This window comes from Nycticebus coucang, chromosome 3 (assembly GCF_027406575.1).
Source record: "Nycticebus coucang isolate mNycCou1 chromosome 3, mNycCou1.pri, whole genome shotgun sequence".
Taxonomy (NCBI): Eukaryota; Metazoa; Chordata; class Mammalia; order Primates; family Lorisidae; genus Nycticebus; species Nycticebus coucang.
In genome coordinates, this window is record NC_069782.1 from 149049316 (window position 1) to 149068993 (window position 19678).

General features: G+C 48.5%; 1 protein-coding gene across 4 annotated transcripts in view; it reads left to right on the forward strand.

Annotated features, from left to right (window-relative positions):
• PLPP4 (phospholipid phosphatase 4) overlaps positions 1 to 19678 on the forward strand; it is a 128453-nt gene that overhangs the window by 29561 nt on the left and 79214 nt on the right. For all 4 annotated transcript variants that reach the window (XM_053585800.1, XM_053585801.1, XM_053585802.1 and 1 more), the window contains exon 2: positions 18796 to 18904. In XM_053585800.1, the coding sequence (XP_053441775.1) occupies positions 18796 to 18904 (109 nt within the window). The remainder of the gene's footprint in view (positions 1 to 18795; positions 18905 to 19678) is intronic.

Genomic DNA, 19678 nt, shown 5'->3' on the forward strand with positions numbered 1-19678 from the left:
GTTTCTTTTTCTTTTTTTTTTTTTTTTGGCCAGGGCTGGGTTTGAACCCACCACCTCCAGTATATGGGGCCAGCGCCCTACTCCTTGGGCCACAGGAGCTGCCTCTGGTTTCTTTCTTTAACAAGTGGAAGCTCTCCCTGGATGTCAGTACACATTGTTGGAAAACAGCCTATGTAAAAAGCACCGAGAACCTTGGACGGAACGTGATTAATTACCTGTGAATTTAGGACTAAAGAGAGACTTGAGGTTTTCATTTCCCCCCAAGAATGTGAGTTGCCTGCTTTGAATTAATCCAAGAGAATAGTGTTTCCAAATAATAAAAATAAAAAATAAAATAAAATCTCTTTACTGCTGTGTCAGCATTTAGAATCACTGCCTGAGGGTTTTCTTTTTTCTTCTCAGAGAATCTAAAGGTATGTCAAATAATTTTTGGTTTAAATTTAATTATTTCAAGATTAAAAAAAAGAGAGAGAAAAGAATTTTATGAAGGTTGTGCTCCAGAAAGAAGTGTTGCCATTTTCAGGCTTTTTGTTTCTGAGCAAAGTGCTACTTTGAACATCACTCCCTGTTTTCTGGCTGGCTGTGCTGGAAATTGGGTGCCCTGGCCTCTGGGATGGGGAGGCAGAAAGCGGCTCTTACTCTGGGCTGAGTGGGGTCTGATTTTATGCTCCACAGAGTTGGGTCCTAAGTAAGAATTAATGTCAGGCAGAAATACGTCTGAGTGCCTGCTCTGAGTGGCCTAGGGTTAGGAAAGCATTTGGCTCAGTTGGCTCGGGTCCCCTTGAGCTTGGCTCCTGTGTTCCTTCCTCTCTCCTGCCACTAATACATGCTTGGAACAGAGTAGGTGCTCAGGAAATGTGAACGGCCAGAATGAATGGGCAGTGGTGAGCAGATTTCACAGCACACTGCTGCCTCCTGGGGGAAGGGGCGTTCCCCACTGGAATCTCCGGGGCCTGCTTGGCCTTCTGATGTACAGAGCGTCTCAGAAGACAAGGTGGGAGGACATAGGTCACTCAAGGAGGCTGCTCCCCCACCCCCCGAAAGAAATAGAACAACAAAGAAAAGATCAGGAGTTGCATTAAGAATAGGGAGAAGGGGGAAAGGGAGGGGAGGTAGGTGGAGGGAGGGGGATTAATGGGATTACACCTGCGGTGCATCTTACAAGGGTATATGTGAATCCTAGTAAATGTGGAATGTAAAGGTCTTAGCAAAATAACTAAGAAAATGCCAGGAAAGCTATGTTAACTAGTGTGATGAAAATGTGTCAAACGGTCTATGAACCAAGTGTATGGTGCCCCATGATCATACTAATGTACACAGCTATGATTTAATTAAAAAAAAAATGCCCTTTGGGTTTGCCACTCCTCAGTGTCAGCTCCTCAGTATGGGCAGCCCCAGCCCTCCCTGTTGTGTTTTGCCCCTGGGAGGTTGTGCAGGGCAGGACTGAGCAGGGAGGAGGCGAGGGTGGCAGTGTGTCTGGGGTGGGGGTTGTGTGCACCTGGTCCAGACACACACCTTGCTTTGCTGGGTCGTCTTCTCCCGTCAGGCCTCTTGCCCACAGCTGACTCCCCTACCTCCTTGTGAGCGGTCCTGGGTGGAGTCCAGCCCGTTTCCCAGGCGAGTTTCCATGTTCAGAGACGTGAGCGGCACCTCCTCCCAGGCAGAGCTATGCAGAGTGGCTGCTTTCTCCCCAAGGCCGAAGCTTACCTGTTCTATAGCCACAACTCAAACTATAGCTTTTTGGTTGGTTTGTTATGTTTAGAGATGGGATCTCATTATGTTGCCCAGGGCGGTCTTGAACTCTTGGGCTTGAGTGATCCTCTCCCCTGAGCCTCCCAAGTAGCTGGGAACCACAGCTCTTAAACAAGTTATTTTTGCTAGCATTCTTTCCTTTCATTTATTTGAATAAGCACTTAAAATTATGAATTTTTTTTTTTTTTTTTTGCAGTTTTTGGCCGGGGCTGGGTTTGAACCCACCACCTCTGGCATATGGGGCCGGCACCCTACTCCTGTGAGCCCCAGGTGCCACTCAGCCCCTAAAATTATGAAACAAATATAGGCTTGCTATGGGAAACTTATATAATACAAGGTGAAAAATGGGAAGAAAATGGAATTATGTATGATCCTACTACACAGAGAAGATCACAGTTAACAGTTCGGTTTGTGGTCTGTAGTATCATACACAGCCCACTCTCGTCCCCCACCATTATACATACATCCACTCTTCCACACAGGAGGTATATGCCTCATCTTAAATAAATTCCTGTTGCTTGCCTTGATGTAGTATCCTCAACATTTGTCTATGACAATAAATTCTTCCCAACTTGTGTTTTTTTTTTTTTTTTTTCCTGAGACAGAGTCTCAAGCTGTCACCCTGGGTAGAGTGCCGTGGTGTCATAGCCCACAGCAACCTCAAACTCTTGGGCTTAAGCGATTCTCTTGCCTCAGCCTCCCAAGGAGCTAGGACTACAGGTGCCCACCACAACGCCCAGCTATTTTGTTGTAGTTGTCATTGTTGTTTGGCAGGCCCGGGTTGGATTCATATCTGCCAGCTCCGGTGTGTGTGGCTGGTGCCCTAGCGGCTGAGCTACAGGTGCCAAGCCTTCCCAACTTGTGTTTTAAAAAGCTGCCACACAGTCCATTAAATGAAGGGAAATAACTTCCTACAGACAGCCCATTTGCATTCATTTTAGGGGTGCCTTACCCGGCTGCTGGCCGGCTGTCCTCACCAGTCCCATTCAAGTGTCACTTGCTGGAGAACACTTCATTGAGCTTTCTGTTCAATGTCCACTCTGGCATGTTATCACCTTATCCTGTTTTATTTTTCTCATAGTTTCTATTATAATCTGAAATGGTGCTGTCTGTTATGTATGGGGGCTGCTGTTTATTGTCTGTCTCTACCCAGCAGGCTCTAGCTCCGTGAGTTCAGCCATCTGCAGTGCCTCTCCACTGTTGCATAGGACCTGCCTCATCTTGGTGTGCAAGAGGTGTTTGTTGAATGAATAAATGCTCACCCATGCCATTAATGACACTCATACTATCATTTTTTTTTAAGTTGTTATCTTCATTCTAAAACAAAGGCTCCAAACAAAATTCAACTGTTGTTGGTGATGAAATGTTGACAGGTGGCCCTCAGTTGTCATCTGATTCCTTTTTGTTCTAATGAAGTGTGAGGCCCCTTTCCCATATACTAATTGGAGATTGTAATTATTTTGGTTTGTTTCTTATAGTTAAAAGTTTTCATCTCTGGGAGGCGCCTATGGCTCAGTGGGTAGGGCGCCGGCCCCATATACCGAGGGCAGCAGGTTCGAACCCGGCCCCAGCCAAACTGCAACCAAAAAAGCCGGGCATTGTAGTCCCAGCTACTCGGGAGGCTGAGGCAAGAGAATTGCCTAAGCTCAGGAGTTGGAGGTTGCTGTGAGCTGTGACTCTACCCAGGGTGACATAGTGAGACTGTCTCTTAAAAAAAAAAAAAAGTTTTCATCTATCCTTGAAAGGCTATAGACACTTTGCTATAATTTTTTTTTTTTTTTGAGATTAGATTGCACTGTATTGCTCTGGCTGGGTTTGAACTCCTGGGCTCAAGGCATCCTCCCTCCTCAGCCTCCTGGGAAGCTGAGACTCCAGGGGTGTGCTAGCATGCTGGCTAAAGCAAGTTAGCTTCTACTTCTGATCGACAGCTGCTAATTAATCTGCCAACGCCTTGAAAAGAGACAGTCGCCTTATTAAAATTGTGTGTAGTGTAAGATCACTCTTAATTGGGTTCAGCTTTAGTTTTGAGCAGTTCCAGTGTTTGAGCACCCGAGTACTCCGTGTGCACAGAGGCTTTTTGGGTTGCTGGCTGGTTCTTATGGAGGGATGGTTTTGATAGTTGAGTTCCTGGTGCATGAAGTATTCTGATTCTTGTTACTGAGCATGTTGACTTCCCTTGAGTTCAGTGGCAGAATGTCTTCTCATGAATCCAATAGTAAGAGCTTGAATAGGAGCATATCCAGGGAGCTCTGGCAATGGCCGTGAGTCGGGGGCACGCCTGGGAAGGCTGTCCAGGGCTGTGTGGCAGGACTCTGAATCTGACCTCCTCTGTCTGAGGTTTGTCTCAGCAACTTGCATAAAGACACAGAAGACATGCTTATCAAATTTGCCAATGACACAAAACCAGGATGGAAGGCTAATATGTAGGATAATGGAATCAAGATTCATAAAAATCTTGAGAGGCCTGATGGGTCTGCAACTAACAAGGTAAGCCCTAAGAGGATTACGCGTGGGGTTGGCAGTTCGTGTCAGCAGGGCGGGCAGCACCGCGGGTCCTGGGGGAGGCCTGGCTGGAAGGCAGCTGTGGACTGGGGGTTTCCTAGGTGCTGAGTTTTTAAATTAACTCTGCCTTCTCTACTGTTAATATCAGCAGGACATCCAGACCTGTAGGGGTGATCTGCCCTCTCCAGTCTCCCCCTTCCTGCGTGGAGAGCACTTACCCCACTGTTCCCCTCTCCCACACCCTCACCCAACTCTTAGGATTTCAGGGTCCTCCTTGGGCTCTACATTCCCTGAGCCCACAGAGCCAAGTGAGTTACGCTGTCCTTCCAAGTGCCCAAATAATGCCCTTCTTCTCCGTTAAGGTGCTCACCATACTGTGTGGCCAGTGTCCGTCTGTCTTCCTCTTTGCACTGAGGATTCCTGCTAGGTAAACAAAGACTGTGAGACTGTGTCTGCCTGTGAGATGCTCGACCCTGAGCAGTGACACAGTGGCCGGCACAGGAAAGATGCCTCAGGGGATGCTCTGGTAGGTGCCATGTCCATTCTTGGAACATGGGTGAGGTCTGGACCCCACATGATTGGATCATGAATCCCCATAGGCAGGGAATATTGTGGAGAAGGGATGACTTGTTTTATTGAATGCAAAGGCTTTAAAGCAATTGTAGCTCTGGCCACACATGGACTCCTCCCTTGGTGCAAGATACACGTTAACTGCCAGATGTCTAGTTGTGGAGAGGATTTTTAGATCGGAAGTGGAAAAGTTGAGAAATAATAATAAAGATAACAGTGACTACAAGATCAACAGCTAACCCTTTTCTGGCTCTTCCTGGGTGCCAGAGACTTTCTGTTACTGAATCCTGGTTAATGGAATGTGATCAGAGACTTGGAGGATGAGAGGAGTGAGCCATGCAGGTGTCTGGGGAAGAGCGTCCCAGGTAGAAGGACCAGCAAGGACCAAAGGCCTGACAGAGGGTATGCTTAGCAAGTTCAAGGAACCTGGGGGGAGGCCAGTGTGGCTAGAATGGAGCAAGAGTGATGAGGGCAAGAGCAACATGGACTGATTGGACAGAGATTCCAGGGAATGGGTCAGCTAGCAGGTGCATCTCCTCTGGTCTTCACCATTCAGCCCTCGTGGGCAGAGGGCATGGTCTCAGCTGAGACTCAGGGTGGGGAAGTGATGTGCCCAGGATTGCAGCTGCCTGTGGCAGGGCCAGGATTCTAACCCAGACCCACAGGGCTCCAGAGTCCTTGCACCTCCCTTTGGGCTAGGCTTCTAGAGACCCCTAGGCTCCCCTTCTCATCTGAATCACCCTCCTGGTGCTCCACCCAGCCTGGGATTCTTGGCCCTGCTCATTCACCTCTCCTGGGTGGTGCCACTGCCCAGCAGCACAGGGTGGATTTCTACAGATTTCATCCTCATCTCTGTGGGACATCTCCAGGAAGAGTCTTTATCTAGGTCGGAATTAGACTAAATTAGAAGTCATTACTTGGGGATGGGCACGAATTCAATACTGGCTTCATCAGCAGAGGCAGGTGAGAGTGCCAAGGAACGCCTCTGGGGACTCTGAGGGGGGCTTTGCAAGAGGTGGGCTGCAGTGGACTGCTCAGGTGCGAGCTGTGGAATCAGTAATGCTGCCCTCTTAGAGGTCTTGTGAGGACTGGGTGGGTTATTAGTGTGAAGCACAACGTGCCAGGCACACAGTGAGTCTGTGGTTGGTGTCCCCTGTGGTCACACCATGGGCCTAGCACCCCTCTAAGGATGGGGCCCTGTATGTTTGCCTTTCCAAACCTTGTGTTGAAATGTGATCTCCAGTGTTGGAGGTGGTATCTGGATCATAGGATGGATCCCTCAGAGATAGACTAATGCCCCCTGGGCCTTCAAGGACCTACTTTCAGCTCAGGCCAGTCTAAAGCCAGGACAAGTGGCCCAGATGGAAAGAATACTGCCTGCTGGCTTAGCCCTCACCAAACTGGGCCTCCCTCAGAAGGGGCGTCCTGTCAAGGTTCATAAGTGGAACTCAAAACATACACATGGTGTTTGATGCTGGGTATTGGATTTCTTGTCAGTTTTCTTTAAAGGACCATTATGGATTAATTTAGCAGGGGAATGAATGAGGTAAAGACAAAATCAAAAAGAAAATTCTAATAAAAGCTGGGCCTCAGGAGCCCAGGATCCACGCCAGCCCCCTTTAAGTAGGGTCGCACTTTATGCAGCGCTTCACGTTTGTTATCCTGTTTGAAGTTCCCAGACAGTCCTGCCACATACGTGGGATGTCAGTGAGTGTTGAAGAGTGAATGAAAGGACAATGAGGAAAAGCAAACAGTTACTATGCCTGCTTACTATATGCCAGTCATTATTATTATTATTTTTATTATTAAATCATAGCTGTGTACATTAATGCGATCATGGGGCACCATACACTAGCTTCACAGACCGTTTGACACATTTTCATCACACTGGTTAACATAGCCTTCCTGGCATTTTCTTAGGTATTGTGTTAAGACATTTACATTCTATATTTACTAAGTTTCACATGTACCCTTGTAAGATGCACCGCAGGTGTAATCCCACCAATCTCCCTCCCTCTGCCCACCTCCCCCTCCTATGCTATTATTTATAATAATCCGTCTACAGATGGAAAAATTGAGGCCTGCAAAAGTAATGTGGTTTGGCCAAGCTCAAACCTATAGGAAGCATGTTTTAGAATCTATATTTTTTATTTAACTATCTCACCTGACTGCAAAGATGTGAATGAATAAATAAGTGAATGAATTTTCATTTCTCCCACAAAGAAGTAACAACATACAAAGGCCAGTGACTTCTACAATTACAAAGTAATCAGTGATTGAGTCACCTGCTGCTAACTAGCCCCAGCCTGCATCCTGTATCACGGGGCTGGCCCTGGGTCCTGCTGAGCCAACCTGGTGTCTTCACCCCACCCTTTGCCCACTTCAGGGTGTTCTTGCCCCACATTTCCAAAAATGATTGCAGTGGGAATAGCCCAGGATTACAGTTAGAAGTTTGAGTTCCAGTTTGCTACTTGTTAACTGAATGGTCTTGGGCAAGGCAAGAAACTTGTTTAAGCCTCAGTTTCTCTCTTTGGAAAATGGAGATGACAGTATTTACTTTTCACTTTGAGGGTTGAAATAAGGTGTAAGGAGTGTCTAGCAGGTTCCTGGCAGGTGGGTCGTGTTTAGTTGATGATCCCCGGCCCCCTCTTTCTCTCTTCTAAATGCTGAAGAGGACATCTCATTTAGCATGTGGATCAATTCAGCAGTCTAAGATATATCAAACATGGTTCTCAGTGAGTGCTATGGGGCTGGTGCTGTCCTATCACTTCGGACACTCAAGGTCTACAAATTGATCTTCTATTGGTGAACCATTGGTGTTGGTGGGGATTGGTTTTAACGAACACTCAGCAAAGGCCGGGCTCCCTGAGAACCGGCGGGTGCCCTTGTCCACAGTGATCTGGTTTCATAGAGTGGGTCTGAGTGGTCCTGGGGACTGTTAAATGTCCCTTACTCCCAGACCCACTGGCAATCAGTCTGAGCAGCCACAAGAGGGGAGTATAAATGTCACATAGCACAGATGGGATGGGAGTGGGTCATAGTAGATGCAAATAGGTGTGGCAGTCTGGGCAGGGAGGACCGCAGAGCAGGTGTCTGCCTTGTCCAAAGCAGGCAGTTGCTTTAGTTACCCACGGAGGGTTGCAGACGTAAGGTTGCTAGACTGAAGACTGAATTCTTCAACAGATCTAGTTCAGATTTTGATGTAAGAACTCCTGGTTTTTAAATATTGGCCATGAATCAACATTTTTTATAACACTGAGCAGCTCAACCTCAGGCTGCATTTGTGCAAGACAAGGATTCCACGCGGCAAGGACTGGGTCTTCACTGAGACAGCGGACATGATGGCTTCTTCAGTCATTCATTCAATTATCTTCTGAGCACCTCCGATGTACCAGATGCTGCTGTTCTAGGTGCTAGGGATATAGCTGTCATCCAAAGCAGATGAGAATGCCTGCTGCCCTTCGGAGGCTGGTGTTCTGCCGTGGCCCTTACATTCTGGCTGGGGCCATTGAATTTTTGCAGGAGTAATCATGGCCCAGTTATTCCTCATCCTCTCCTCAGGAAGATTTCAAGTGAGCTGCTCAATATCAACCATAGAGCCAGTTGTACCAAACAGGCCACCATTGCTAGTCCTTGACTTGGTGGCCTGCTGGTGGGGCCACAGCCGTCAGCCTAGGAATGTCTCTAGCTGTCACCCAGGTGCGCAGATTTCACTTTGCAGGGAGGAGTTGAGAGTTTGCCGCACAGGTGGCTAGAAAAACATGTAGTCATGTCCACCAGGAGCGAAAACTTCTGGGGGCAAACATGAGAGCCCCTTGTCTGCCACACCCCCCCGGCCTGTCCTTTCCTCCTCTGAGCAGGCATCTGTGCGGCAGGAAGTTGCCTCCCAGGGTCTCATCTCATTTCCTGTCCTAGGCCTCTGTCCTCAGCCTCCCTGCTGGTCACGGGCTGTCCCTAGGCCTTGGCCTTCTGCTCTGTGGCTGTTCTCACTTCTGACGCCGCTCACTTGCTGGACTCCCCTAGAACATAGCCTACGTGGTCAGGGGCTTTGGGTCAGGACACAGGAGAGGGGTTAGGGGATTCTGACCAAGTTACAGGAAGGAAAACCTCAAAGGTGGCTCATCAGCCCCTGTTTAATAACAGGTGCTCTTTGGCTGGGGTATTTTAATTAAAATGGCAGTTCAGCAGCTCTCTAAACCAAGCCCTATCTTCACTGTGGTCTCCCCCAAGTGTCCAATGGCGTCCTCTTCTGCCCTAGAGCCACCTTCTCTGCCCAGTGATGTGTTCTGGGGTCTAGTTGGGGCCTAGGCCAGGGTGTGGATGCTCCAGAAGTCTTTGGGCTCTGGCTGCGTTCCTGAGGCCTTTTATTTAATGCATGAACTTTTCACTAGATATTTCAGAGTCAAAGATTACTTGGAGACGCAGGTCTCTTAGCAGAGAAGTCTACCTGTTCCCCTTGTCCATTTCTTGCCAAGTTTGGTGTCTTTGGCTGTGTCTTTGTTTGTCAGTGACTAAGGTGCAGCTGGGTGGTGCCTTCACCAAAGGTTATTTCCCACTGGGAAATTTATTTTTATTTCTATTTTTTATTTTTATTTTTTTTGTAGTTTTTGGCCAGGGCTGGGTTTGAACCCACCACCTCCAGTATATGGGACCAGTGCCCTACTCCTTTGAGCCACAGGTGCCGCCCACCACTGGGAAATTTATTTGGCCCAGAGGAGAATTCAGTCCTGAGGTCTCTGGGCTGCTGGCCCTATGGGGAGAGGGGACCCAGTATGTGTGCTCAGTCAGGTTGGGGCCCTGGGAAGCCCTGGGAGCCAATGGGTGGTGGATTCTGCAGGTTTCCCTGAGTCCTAAGTTTAGTGGCCTGGCTCTGCCCCACGTCCCCTGCCTCTGCAGGCCTCATTTTCACCAGCCCCTCAGCACCCCCAGGTATTAGGCAGCTGCTTCCCAGGGAGTCCAGGGCAGTGTGCAAGCCAGGGAGAGGGCTCCCTGGTGCTCCCAGTTCCAGGCCACTTCGAAACTGAAGGTTTCTGAGACAACTCATCCTGGAGAGCCTGACCTCTTCCAGTGTCTCTTTCCTTCTGGGTCTGATGTTCCTTTCTTGCCCTCCTTTCTTCTGACTTTTCGCAGTTCCCTTCTCTCTGTTTCACTGAAATCCACTTGAAGCTAAATACTTCCCAGGCATCAGCTGTTGCTGTGGCTGACAAAACATTTAACTTTGTAGAATCTCCACGGCCACGAGCGAAGTCATTTTACAACACTTTCTATTATGAAAATTGTCGAATGGGCCCCACCAATTGTCAGTGCTTTTATTTTATCTGCTCCCCTTCCACTTTTTTGGTGAACTCTTTTAAAGTAAATCCCAGCCACAGCATCATGGCACAGACACATTTACTTCAATCGGAGACTGTAACTAATAAGGACTAAACAAGAACAACAAACATACAAGCAAAAACAAACAAACAACAACAAAAACCAAAAAGCAATTATAACCCCCTTTTCATAACACCTGGTAAGATTGACAGTAATTTCTTTCAATGAGGATCCAAATGGGTCCACATGTTGTAGTTACTGTACACATTGTTTTAGGAATGTTTTTTTTTTTTTAGTTTGGAATTTTTTGATGATTAGTGGTGTTGATGACAGAGGCTGAGTCCCTCCTACAGGTGTTGACAATTATCCCAAATTCTCACCCCTCCCAGCAGGGCGTTCTGCCCATTTTACAGATGGGAGGGTGATTGAACTGCTTGTCCCAGGTCAGAAGCTCGTACTAGACTCTGCTGTGTCACTTTCTGTAAATCAGGATTTTCTGTTCGAGTTGAGGCAACACAAACATTTTCAGTTTTCTGTTGTTAGGTCCCAAAGGGGAGGCACCCTCTGTAAAAATGTTTGAAATAGTTAGGCTGAACATTTGGGTTTCTGGGGTGAGGCATATGGTTTCTGAATGTTGTGTGTTTCTGCAAAATATGCTACAGGGATGTACACCAGGCCTCATTGCATTAGGGTCTTCTGTGTTCTGCTTTTTCTGTGAGGCAGGAGTGGTTTGGAATATCTCCTCATTGCTGGAAACAGCTCCTTCAGGAAGGGAACATATTTCTTGTGTGGAGCAGCCTGACTCTTTGGGAAGACCTTTCTGCATTACCTTAGCCTTTAGTCCTCACCACAGCCCCTTGAGGGAGGTGGCGCTGTTATCTCTGCTTACAGAGGAGGCCAGTAGGTCTCCGAGAGTATGTACAGCTTGCCCAAGGGCACACAGATAGTAAGAACCAAGGGAAGAATGCAGCCTTTTCAACTCCAACCACTGGCCTGTCTACGTAATGTCATCTTCTGTACTATTTCCCCCAGCTTTAGAACCTGATTTTGGACCTTTCTATGCCAACATTTTATCCTGAAAAATCCCAAATATTCAGAAAGTTTGAAAGAGTGGAATAAACCCTCTATACTCTCCCTGGATTTAGCAGTTTGGTAGCATTTTATCATATTTGCTTTATATCTCTATATTTTCATATGTACATTTATATGAACTACCTGAAAGTAAGTTCTTGGCATGTCCTGAGCTCAAACCCTTAAATGTTTCAGCTGCTTCCCCTAAAAGGAAGACATCCTCCTACTTAGCCATGTCATTACTGCACTAAGGAAATTAGTACAGGAAATACTTAATATCCCCCAATATCCAGTTCATTCTTTAGTCCCACAGTTCCTCCAGCCATCCTCAAAGTTTCTTAATCGCTTTTGATTTTTTTTGTAGAGACAGAGTCTCACCTTATCGCTCTCGGTAGAGTGCCGTGGCGTCACACAGCTCACAGCAACCTCCAAATCCGTGGGCTTAGGCAATTCTCTTGACTCAGCCTCCCGAGTAGCTGGGACTACAGGCGCCCGCCACAACGCCCGGCTATTTTTTTGTTGCAGTTTGGCCGGGGCTGGGTTTGAACCCGCCACCCTCGGCATATGGGGCCGGCGCCCTACCCGCTGAGCCACAGGTGCTGCCCCGCTTTTGATTTTTTAACCCAGGATCTAGTCAAAGCACATAGGTTGCGTTTGGTTCTTTTGTCTTTTAAGGCTCTTATAATCCAGAACATTCCTGCTAGGTTTATTCTTGGGTTCATCTAATTGTTCACTGAAGGAGTTTGACTTGTTCTGCCCATGTTGGCTCCAAAGGTGTGGTGAGCTTTGGGGTGCACATATTTGGGAAGGATGCCCAACAGGAATGCCATGTACTTCATGTCTAACTGTGTTGGGGGCCCAGAGGAAGGGTCTGTGGTCCCAGAATCAGGGACCACAGGTAGGGAGTGCGAGTTAGTGTCATTTCCAAAAGCTGACGATGAGTTGACATGAGCCGGTAGAGGCTCTGAGCTGCTGTGTCACTTCACCCATGCACCTGTTCCCGGTCCCCTCCTCCCCAGGCTCTGCCTCCCAGGCCCTGGTGGTTGGACAGATGGACGATGTCGCAGGCTTGGCCCACGTGTTTCCCTGCAGTCTTCCCAGTCACCCCCTTTCACCCCAGGGCATCAGAGAGGGCACAGGAGAAAAGCACATGTTTTATTCTGCAGTTCACTCTGTGTTAAGGGGGGATTCCTGCCTGACGGTTATGGGAGTGGCCATTTGAGGCTCCCAACACCTGGCAGAGGGAAGTGATGGCAGTTCATTTGCTGCGTGTTCTGACAGCTCAGGGAAGGAGGACACTGCATGCCAGGAAGGACCACACAGGGGCCGAATGAGCAGCTGGGGGCCGTGGCTGGCAGGCTTTGTAGTATCAACAGGGCGAGGTGACCTCTGGTTCCTGCGGGAGGATGGGATTGGCTTTTTGGAATAATTTTGTGGGCTGGCAGGAAATTGCAGCTACTTAGGGATGAGCAGAAACCATACCTAGTCACCTCACTAAGAGGGATTGTTTGTCTGTGGGGGTCTTATTCCAGGTACCGGGTCGGGAGGAAGACATGTAATTAGGAAGCCATTCTGGTTTCAAATGTCGAGAAAGACGCAACATTCGGCTTTAATTTTCGGCTTTACACTGCCCAGCCTTAACACTCGCATAGAACACTCATTATGTGTAGGCTCCTTTCTGAGCACTGCACATGTATTAACTCATCGTATAATCACACTGATCCTCTGATGTTACTAGCATCACTTTAGAGGGGAGGAAACTGGAGCTGGAGAAGTAAAGTACCTTGCCCAAGGTCACATGGCTGGTAAAGGATGAATGAAAATCCAACCAGAGCCTGTGCCCACTGTTGAAAAGGGCATGAGCTGTAGTGAGAACATAAGGGGGTGAATCCTGGCTCTGTGGGGATGGACACTCGCATCTATTGGGGGGGTTATTCTAGAGTGAGCGGGACTGTCCTCAGAGGGGGCAGGGTGGCCCCCAGGAGCTGTTCCTGGCCTGGCTCAGGGCTGGTCTCTGGCATGACCTTCTCCCCCAGCCAAATGAGGGGGCAGATTATTGGGTTAAATCAACTGCTGCAAAGGAAGCTATTCCCTGAATGGCAGGTGGGAGCCACTTCTTGGGGTCTTCATTTCTCTTCCCACCTCCTTTCTGTGTCTTGTTTCTTTCCTTCCCTCCTTCCCAGCAGACATCAAACTGCTGTGTGCAAGAACCTGATCTCAGTTGTTCATACTGAGCAGGAAGGGAGATCAACATGTTGCATTTTCCACGAATAAGGCTCTGTCTCTGTACCGGAAGTCCCCGAGTTACAGATGTCTGGCTGGCATACGACTCACACTTAGAAACGAAGGCTGTTACAGGTTATAGGTAAACATACCTGTTCCAACTTACATACAAATTCAAGTTAAGAACAAACCTACAGAACCGATCTGGTTCAAAATCTGGGACTCCTATATCTCTAATTGTGGCAAAGTCTGTCTCTTATTAAAATAGTTGCAGATGCCGTGGAGCTGGTGTAGAAAGTGTGTGCGTGTTCCTTGACCTCCTTAAATTCCCAGCCTCTGTAATATTCCAGTGGGCACCATGGTGTGCAGACTTTGGTGGGACTTCTGTATCTTGCTGGCTCCGTGCTCTCAATTCTGAAATGAGAATAATGGTAATTCCTACCTCATGAGGTTCTCTTGGAGGTGAAGTGAAGGCATGTGGGAAAGCGCTGCAAACTCAAATAAAATCATGGACCTGCTCTTGGCCAAGGGGACCCCCACCTTCCCCCCCAAAAGCCTTGAAGTCAAGTTGCCAGCCATGGGGAGAAGGGAGGTCAGGCATGCCTGGTTTCACTCCTTCCTTTTGGAGTTATATTTTTTAACAGTAAGACAGAAAATCATTAACAAGCCTAAGGCCATGTAAGACGAAGGTTAAACTGCACCTGCAGGTCAGCAATTTACTTAACAGATCACCTGAGTCGGGTTTATGTCCAGCAACGTGACTCCGATTAATAGGCTTCTTATCTTAGAACATTCCATACCTGGAGATAAAGCTTCATTTCTTTAACTGGATACAAATCAAAGACTCTTGAAATCCCACCTATGACCCATAGTCCCCTACTTTGAGATGTTCCACCTTTTCAGGCCAAACCAATGAACACCTTCCATGTATTGATTTATGACTTCCTCATGTGTAATTCTTGTCTTCCTGAAATGCATAAAACCAAATTGCAACCCACCCACAGCCAGTCCACTTGCCCAGGGATCCTTGGATGTGGCTCTCGGGCCATGGCGAGACGTTTGGCTCAGAATAAACCTTTTTATTTATTTATCTTTTGTAATTAACATTTTCAAGTTTCTGATTCATATGAGGGTCCAGATATTTAGGTTACATTGTTTTGTTTCTGAGATAAAGTTCAAGTTGCAGTTGAGCCCTCCCCCCGGGGTGTCCTGTTGCACTGTGCACATTACGTGAGAACTTACCAACCCTCCTCCCTCTTCTGTATTTACCTGGAGGGAGTTGAAACACACTCTTCTTAGTAAAGCATCATAAGAATGGAAAAGCAAGTATCCAATTACTCAGTACTAGTAAGAATAAACCTCTTTAAATTATTTTACAGAGTTTGGGTTCTTTTCTGTTGACGGCACTGAGTGAAGAGCTTGACACAAGAGGCCTCCAAGGATGATAACGAGTTATGATTATTATTCTGATTGTTACCTTTGCTTTGGGGGACAGCTAACTACTCCTGCTCAGAGTAACGCTTGTCCAGGGGCAGTCTGCTGGTCCACCAGTTCACGGCGATAATCCATCAGCATGTTCTTTCCATAACCACACCCACCCCTGTTCCCCAGAACTAATGAAAAACCCAATATGCCTCCCGCCCGCCAAGACTGGATTGGCCTGCCATTTCCACTGGCCACACCTGGGGCCCACTTTTCAGCGACATCCCTCTTGAGAGCTTTCGGGAGGCCTGCTAGGGAGGAAAAGTCAATAGTGTAATTAAGGAACATGCCGATTTCCTTTTGGCTCTCACCTGGAAAGCTTTTTTAAATCACGTGCCACCTTTTTTTCTCCTTCAGCTCTTAAGGGTTGAAAGTAACTTTCTGGGCATTATTTGCTCCTAGGATGGCCAAGTGAGGACTGGACCTGGTTGCTGTTCTTCTGTCTGAGGTCCTCCCTACACACAATCCCACTGCCCTGAGGTGGGCCTTACAGAAGGGGGCAGCCCTCTCAGACCAGCATAGCCACATTTTTCAGGAGAGTAACCACCTTTGATAGAGGCTCTCAGTCCCCCAGACAGTGAGCTAGACCCTAACTTATTACTGCAGACAGAATATTCATAACAGCACATTTGGCTGTCCTAGTAGAGGAGGTAGTGGTATGAAGTCTCAGGGAGAGTAAGTGAGTTTTTTTGGAGCCACCCAGCTGGAGAATGCCCGATGTCGGGAAGACCTGAGCGCCTGACCCCAGGCTCACCTCCGCCCTGCTTGCTTTCTGAAGACCCTGCTCTTCGGTGCTGCCTCGCTGTCTGGCTTCTCTGAGGCAGACGCCAGCGGCTGGAGGAGACTGGAAAGGGACATCTGTCTTTCTTGGTGCTGCCGCTCGCAGAGAGTATAATCTGCTTCTTGATGGATGTATTCTGGCTGCAGCTAGAATGAACAAAAGGCTGGTGCACCAGGCTTTGGAAAACTTGCCGTGAAGATTATCAAACTTGGGAGACAGACGACGTGAGGAAGGAGGGTGCCCGGTTCCCTGGGCCTGGGACCAGCTGTGTGGGGAGAACTGGGAATGAAGGTTCTGGGTCTCTCTGAGTGGGGGTTGGCTGTGTGACCATCATGGTGTTAATGAGACCCTGTGGGTGGCAGGATGTATTTCAGAGCTGGCTACAAGCATCCTTCATCCACCTGGTTTTCTGTTGTGAGACCTGGCCACACCCCAATCAAGAGGTGGAATCGCTTCCCCGCCTTTGAATCTGTGCTGACCTTAAGACTCACCCTAACTCAGAATGTGGTGAAATGACACTGTATGATGATTAAAGGCTAGGGTGCGAAAGCCACTCAGCTGCTGCCTGGTTCTCCTGGGATACCTGCTCTGGGTAACCCTGACTCTCCTGAGACTGCAGTGCTGGGGAGGCTTGTGCAGGTGGCCCGGTGGCAGCTCCAACTACCAGCTAGCATCAGGTGACAGCATTTGACTGAGGCCCACAGGAGAGAGACTAAGTGGCTGCCTCACTGAACCCTCCTCAGTTTCTTTGACTCACAAAATCATGAACAAAATAACATGTTTTGTGGGTAATTTTGTGCAGCTATAGTAATTAGAATGTTGGGGAAAATTTAGTTATCACAGGTAGGTTACATCTTCTAAAAAATATGTCTCAAACAAAATTTATTTTCATTCATTCCATTTAGAAAGTTTGAAAACACTTGGGAGCAGGGAGTAGGTTGTCACAAAATCAAACAAAAGCCTGAAAACTGCCTAGTAACTACAGGGATCACAATAATAAAATCTGAGCTTCTACTCATGTTCTGTTAGGCATGGTCCATACAGTCTTCCATTTAATTTTCATTCCAACTCTGTAGAGTGTACCTATTTTACAGATGAGGAAACTGAGACTCGGAAGTGTTACAGGACTCATCAAGAGCTACAGAGGTGGGGCTGGGATTCGAACACTGCTGCGTTTGACCTGAGAGCTGTACTGCAGTGGGCGGAAGAGTCATTAACGAGGAGCGTTAAGTCAGAGTCTTTTCTCCTTGTGTCTCAGTGAATTTACATAAGATTCTGCAGTAAAAATGCCCTGGGTTCAGGACTGGTGAAGAGCTGGCTGGGTTCTGTGATGCTGGCACTGTCCATTCAGCCGCCTGGCAAATAGAGACAAGTGACTCCTATGTGCCTGGCAGAGGCATTGCGCGCACAGTGCTGAGCAGGACAGTCGTGCAAACAGTTCTTCTTGAAGGTACATCAATACACAGAATTTTAGGACTTGAAATCTGACAGTTGAAGGAGTGGGGAGAAGGAGAGAGGGCAGGAGGGAGGGAGAGACGCACAGGGCAGGTGGATTTTAGGTCTCTGTAGATACGCAGCAGAGTGTGAGGCTGATCAAATTGAGAATATTTTCTGTGGCTTCTGTTCAAAGTCCCCAACGGACTTTGAACTTTGTAGTTTCTGAGTTTCCATGTGGTGTGGTTATTCTACTGGACAGACTGGAAGGGCCCCTGCCCTCCCCACCCTCAGAGGGGAGCGAAGGGACAAACAGATCATAATCATATAAGGTCCCATGTCAGGGATAGAAACAGCCTGTGAGACCCCTGATTCTGTCAGGGGATTGGGACGGCTTTAGGGTGATGATGGTCTCAGTTGCCTGAGGCTGGGGGCTTTCCTGGAATACAGGACTTTCAGTGCTGAAAAAGTTGTGGGAAGTCACGGTTGAACTGGGACTGCCGGCCCGAGAGACGGTTTCCTGGAGGAGGAGGGGAAAGCTGAGCTCCTCCCTGCTCCTCTGTACCCCTGCGCAGCTCATGGTGCTTCATGGGGCCCCCGTCCCCGGGAGCCCCGCCTGCCCAAGGCTGTTCTTCATGTCGCCTTCTCTCCACTCTGCGGCCATCTCTTGCCGGGGGTACTTTGTCACCCAGCCCCGCCTGCCCGCCCTCCTCTGCTTTGCCTATTCCCACGTCCACCGCCACCAGGGCCGTTGTTTGAATGGCTACCCCTCGCTTCTCTGCCAGATCTCTCAGCGGCTCAAAACAGAAATGCCTTAGCCTGGCGCTTGAAGCTCCTGATGACCTGGCCCCCTTTGCCGTCTCCAGCTGGGTCTGAACTGGCTCCACTGGGGCCAGTCCAGTTCTGTCCTTCCATGTTCTCCAGCTGGGGACTTGCTGACCTGTGTTCCCATGTAGGGACTGGGCAGGGCCCTGAAGGCCGGGATCTGAAAGAGCAGACTGTCTCTGCTCCCCATCCTCCACGTTTCTCCTGGTGGCCACGACCACTCCTCGCCCAGCGGTGAAGGCACTACCAGGGTCCTCAGGGTGTGAGCGGAGTCGGAGGCTGTGGCGGTGGGGAGGTAGATGCCCATAGCTGTCATGTCCACACAGGAAACACCTTGCCTCGTCCCTTTCTTCCTCCCTGGATTTCTCTCCCATCTTCTCTCTCTTTATTTCACTCTACCCTCCCCCTCGCCCCCCTCCTCCCCGGTTGTGGTGCTTCCTGGGGAACGTGGAAGGATAGAACTGGACTGGCCCCAGTGAAGCCAGTTGCTCTGTCACTTTTGTCCCAACTCAAGTCCATTGTGTTCTCACACTGCTACTGGCATGGCCTTGCCCAGCTGAACCACAAGTCCCTAGAGCCTGGCCGTCACCCTCACAGCTATTCCCTGGTGCACAGAACTGGTCCTTGCTGGCGGGTGGCGACAGAAGAGTCTACAAAGTCTCATTCTTTCAACCTTTCCCGGGTTTGAATTGGCCAGGGGCCATCAGCAGGGTGGCCTATTTCACCCTTCCCCAGAACGACTTCTCCCCAGGGGTGCCGGAGTGGGCCTCCTTGGGAACTGTCAGCTGATACAGAAGCAACGGGAGCTCAGCCTTCACACAGTTTTCTTTGTTTTGTTTCAGTTTCACAGAGTTTTTGGACCCATTCCAGAGAGTCATCCAGCCGGAAGAGATCTGGCTCTATAAAAATCCTTTGGTGCAATCAGACAACATACCTACACGCCTCATGTTTGTAAGTACCACAATTTCATGGCTGATTTGACCCTTCCCCCTGTCTGAACCAACTGGGTTTTTGCCTTTGCTTTTCTAACCCCTGCTAAAGGCAGTGGGCCGTCTGTGAGGAGAGGGCCAGAGGCCCGTTAAATTAAAATTCAGTTCTGGCTGGGTGCGGTGGCTCATGCCTGTAATCCCCACACTCTGGGAGGTCCAGACAGGTGGATCTCTTGAGCTCAGGAGTTTGAGACCAGCCTGAGCAAGAGCGAGACCCCATCTCTACTAAACAGAAAAACTAGCTGGGTGTCATGGTGGGCACCGTTGTCCAGCTACTTGGAAGACTGAAGCAGAATGATGGATTGAGCCCAGGAGTTTTAGGTTGCTGTGAGCTATGACGTTGCCACAGCATTCTAGCCGGGGTGAGAGAGTGCGACTCTATTCTAAAAAAAAAAAAAAACAAACAAAAAAAACCCAAAAGACAAAATCAATTCCCTGTTACAATGGGAGCTGCTTGGTCATGTGAAAAGTAGTAATTGCCCATCACTTTGGAACGAGAAGGGACTTGCTTATCTGAACTGTACTGAACCAAACTGGTTTCCCATATTTTCAGTAAAGGAAGATGAGAAGCCAGTGGCAAGAATTTCCTTTTCCTTCTCTTTTTAGCATAAGCCTTGATTTTGCCAAACGGAGGCAGCCAAACAGATGGCTGTGTTAATCTGATGTTAGCTGGTCACAGACCACCCTGTGGTTCAACCTCTAGAGAAGTCTTGGGTCTCTGTCCTTGTAGAATAAA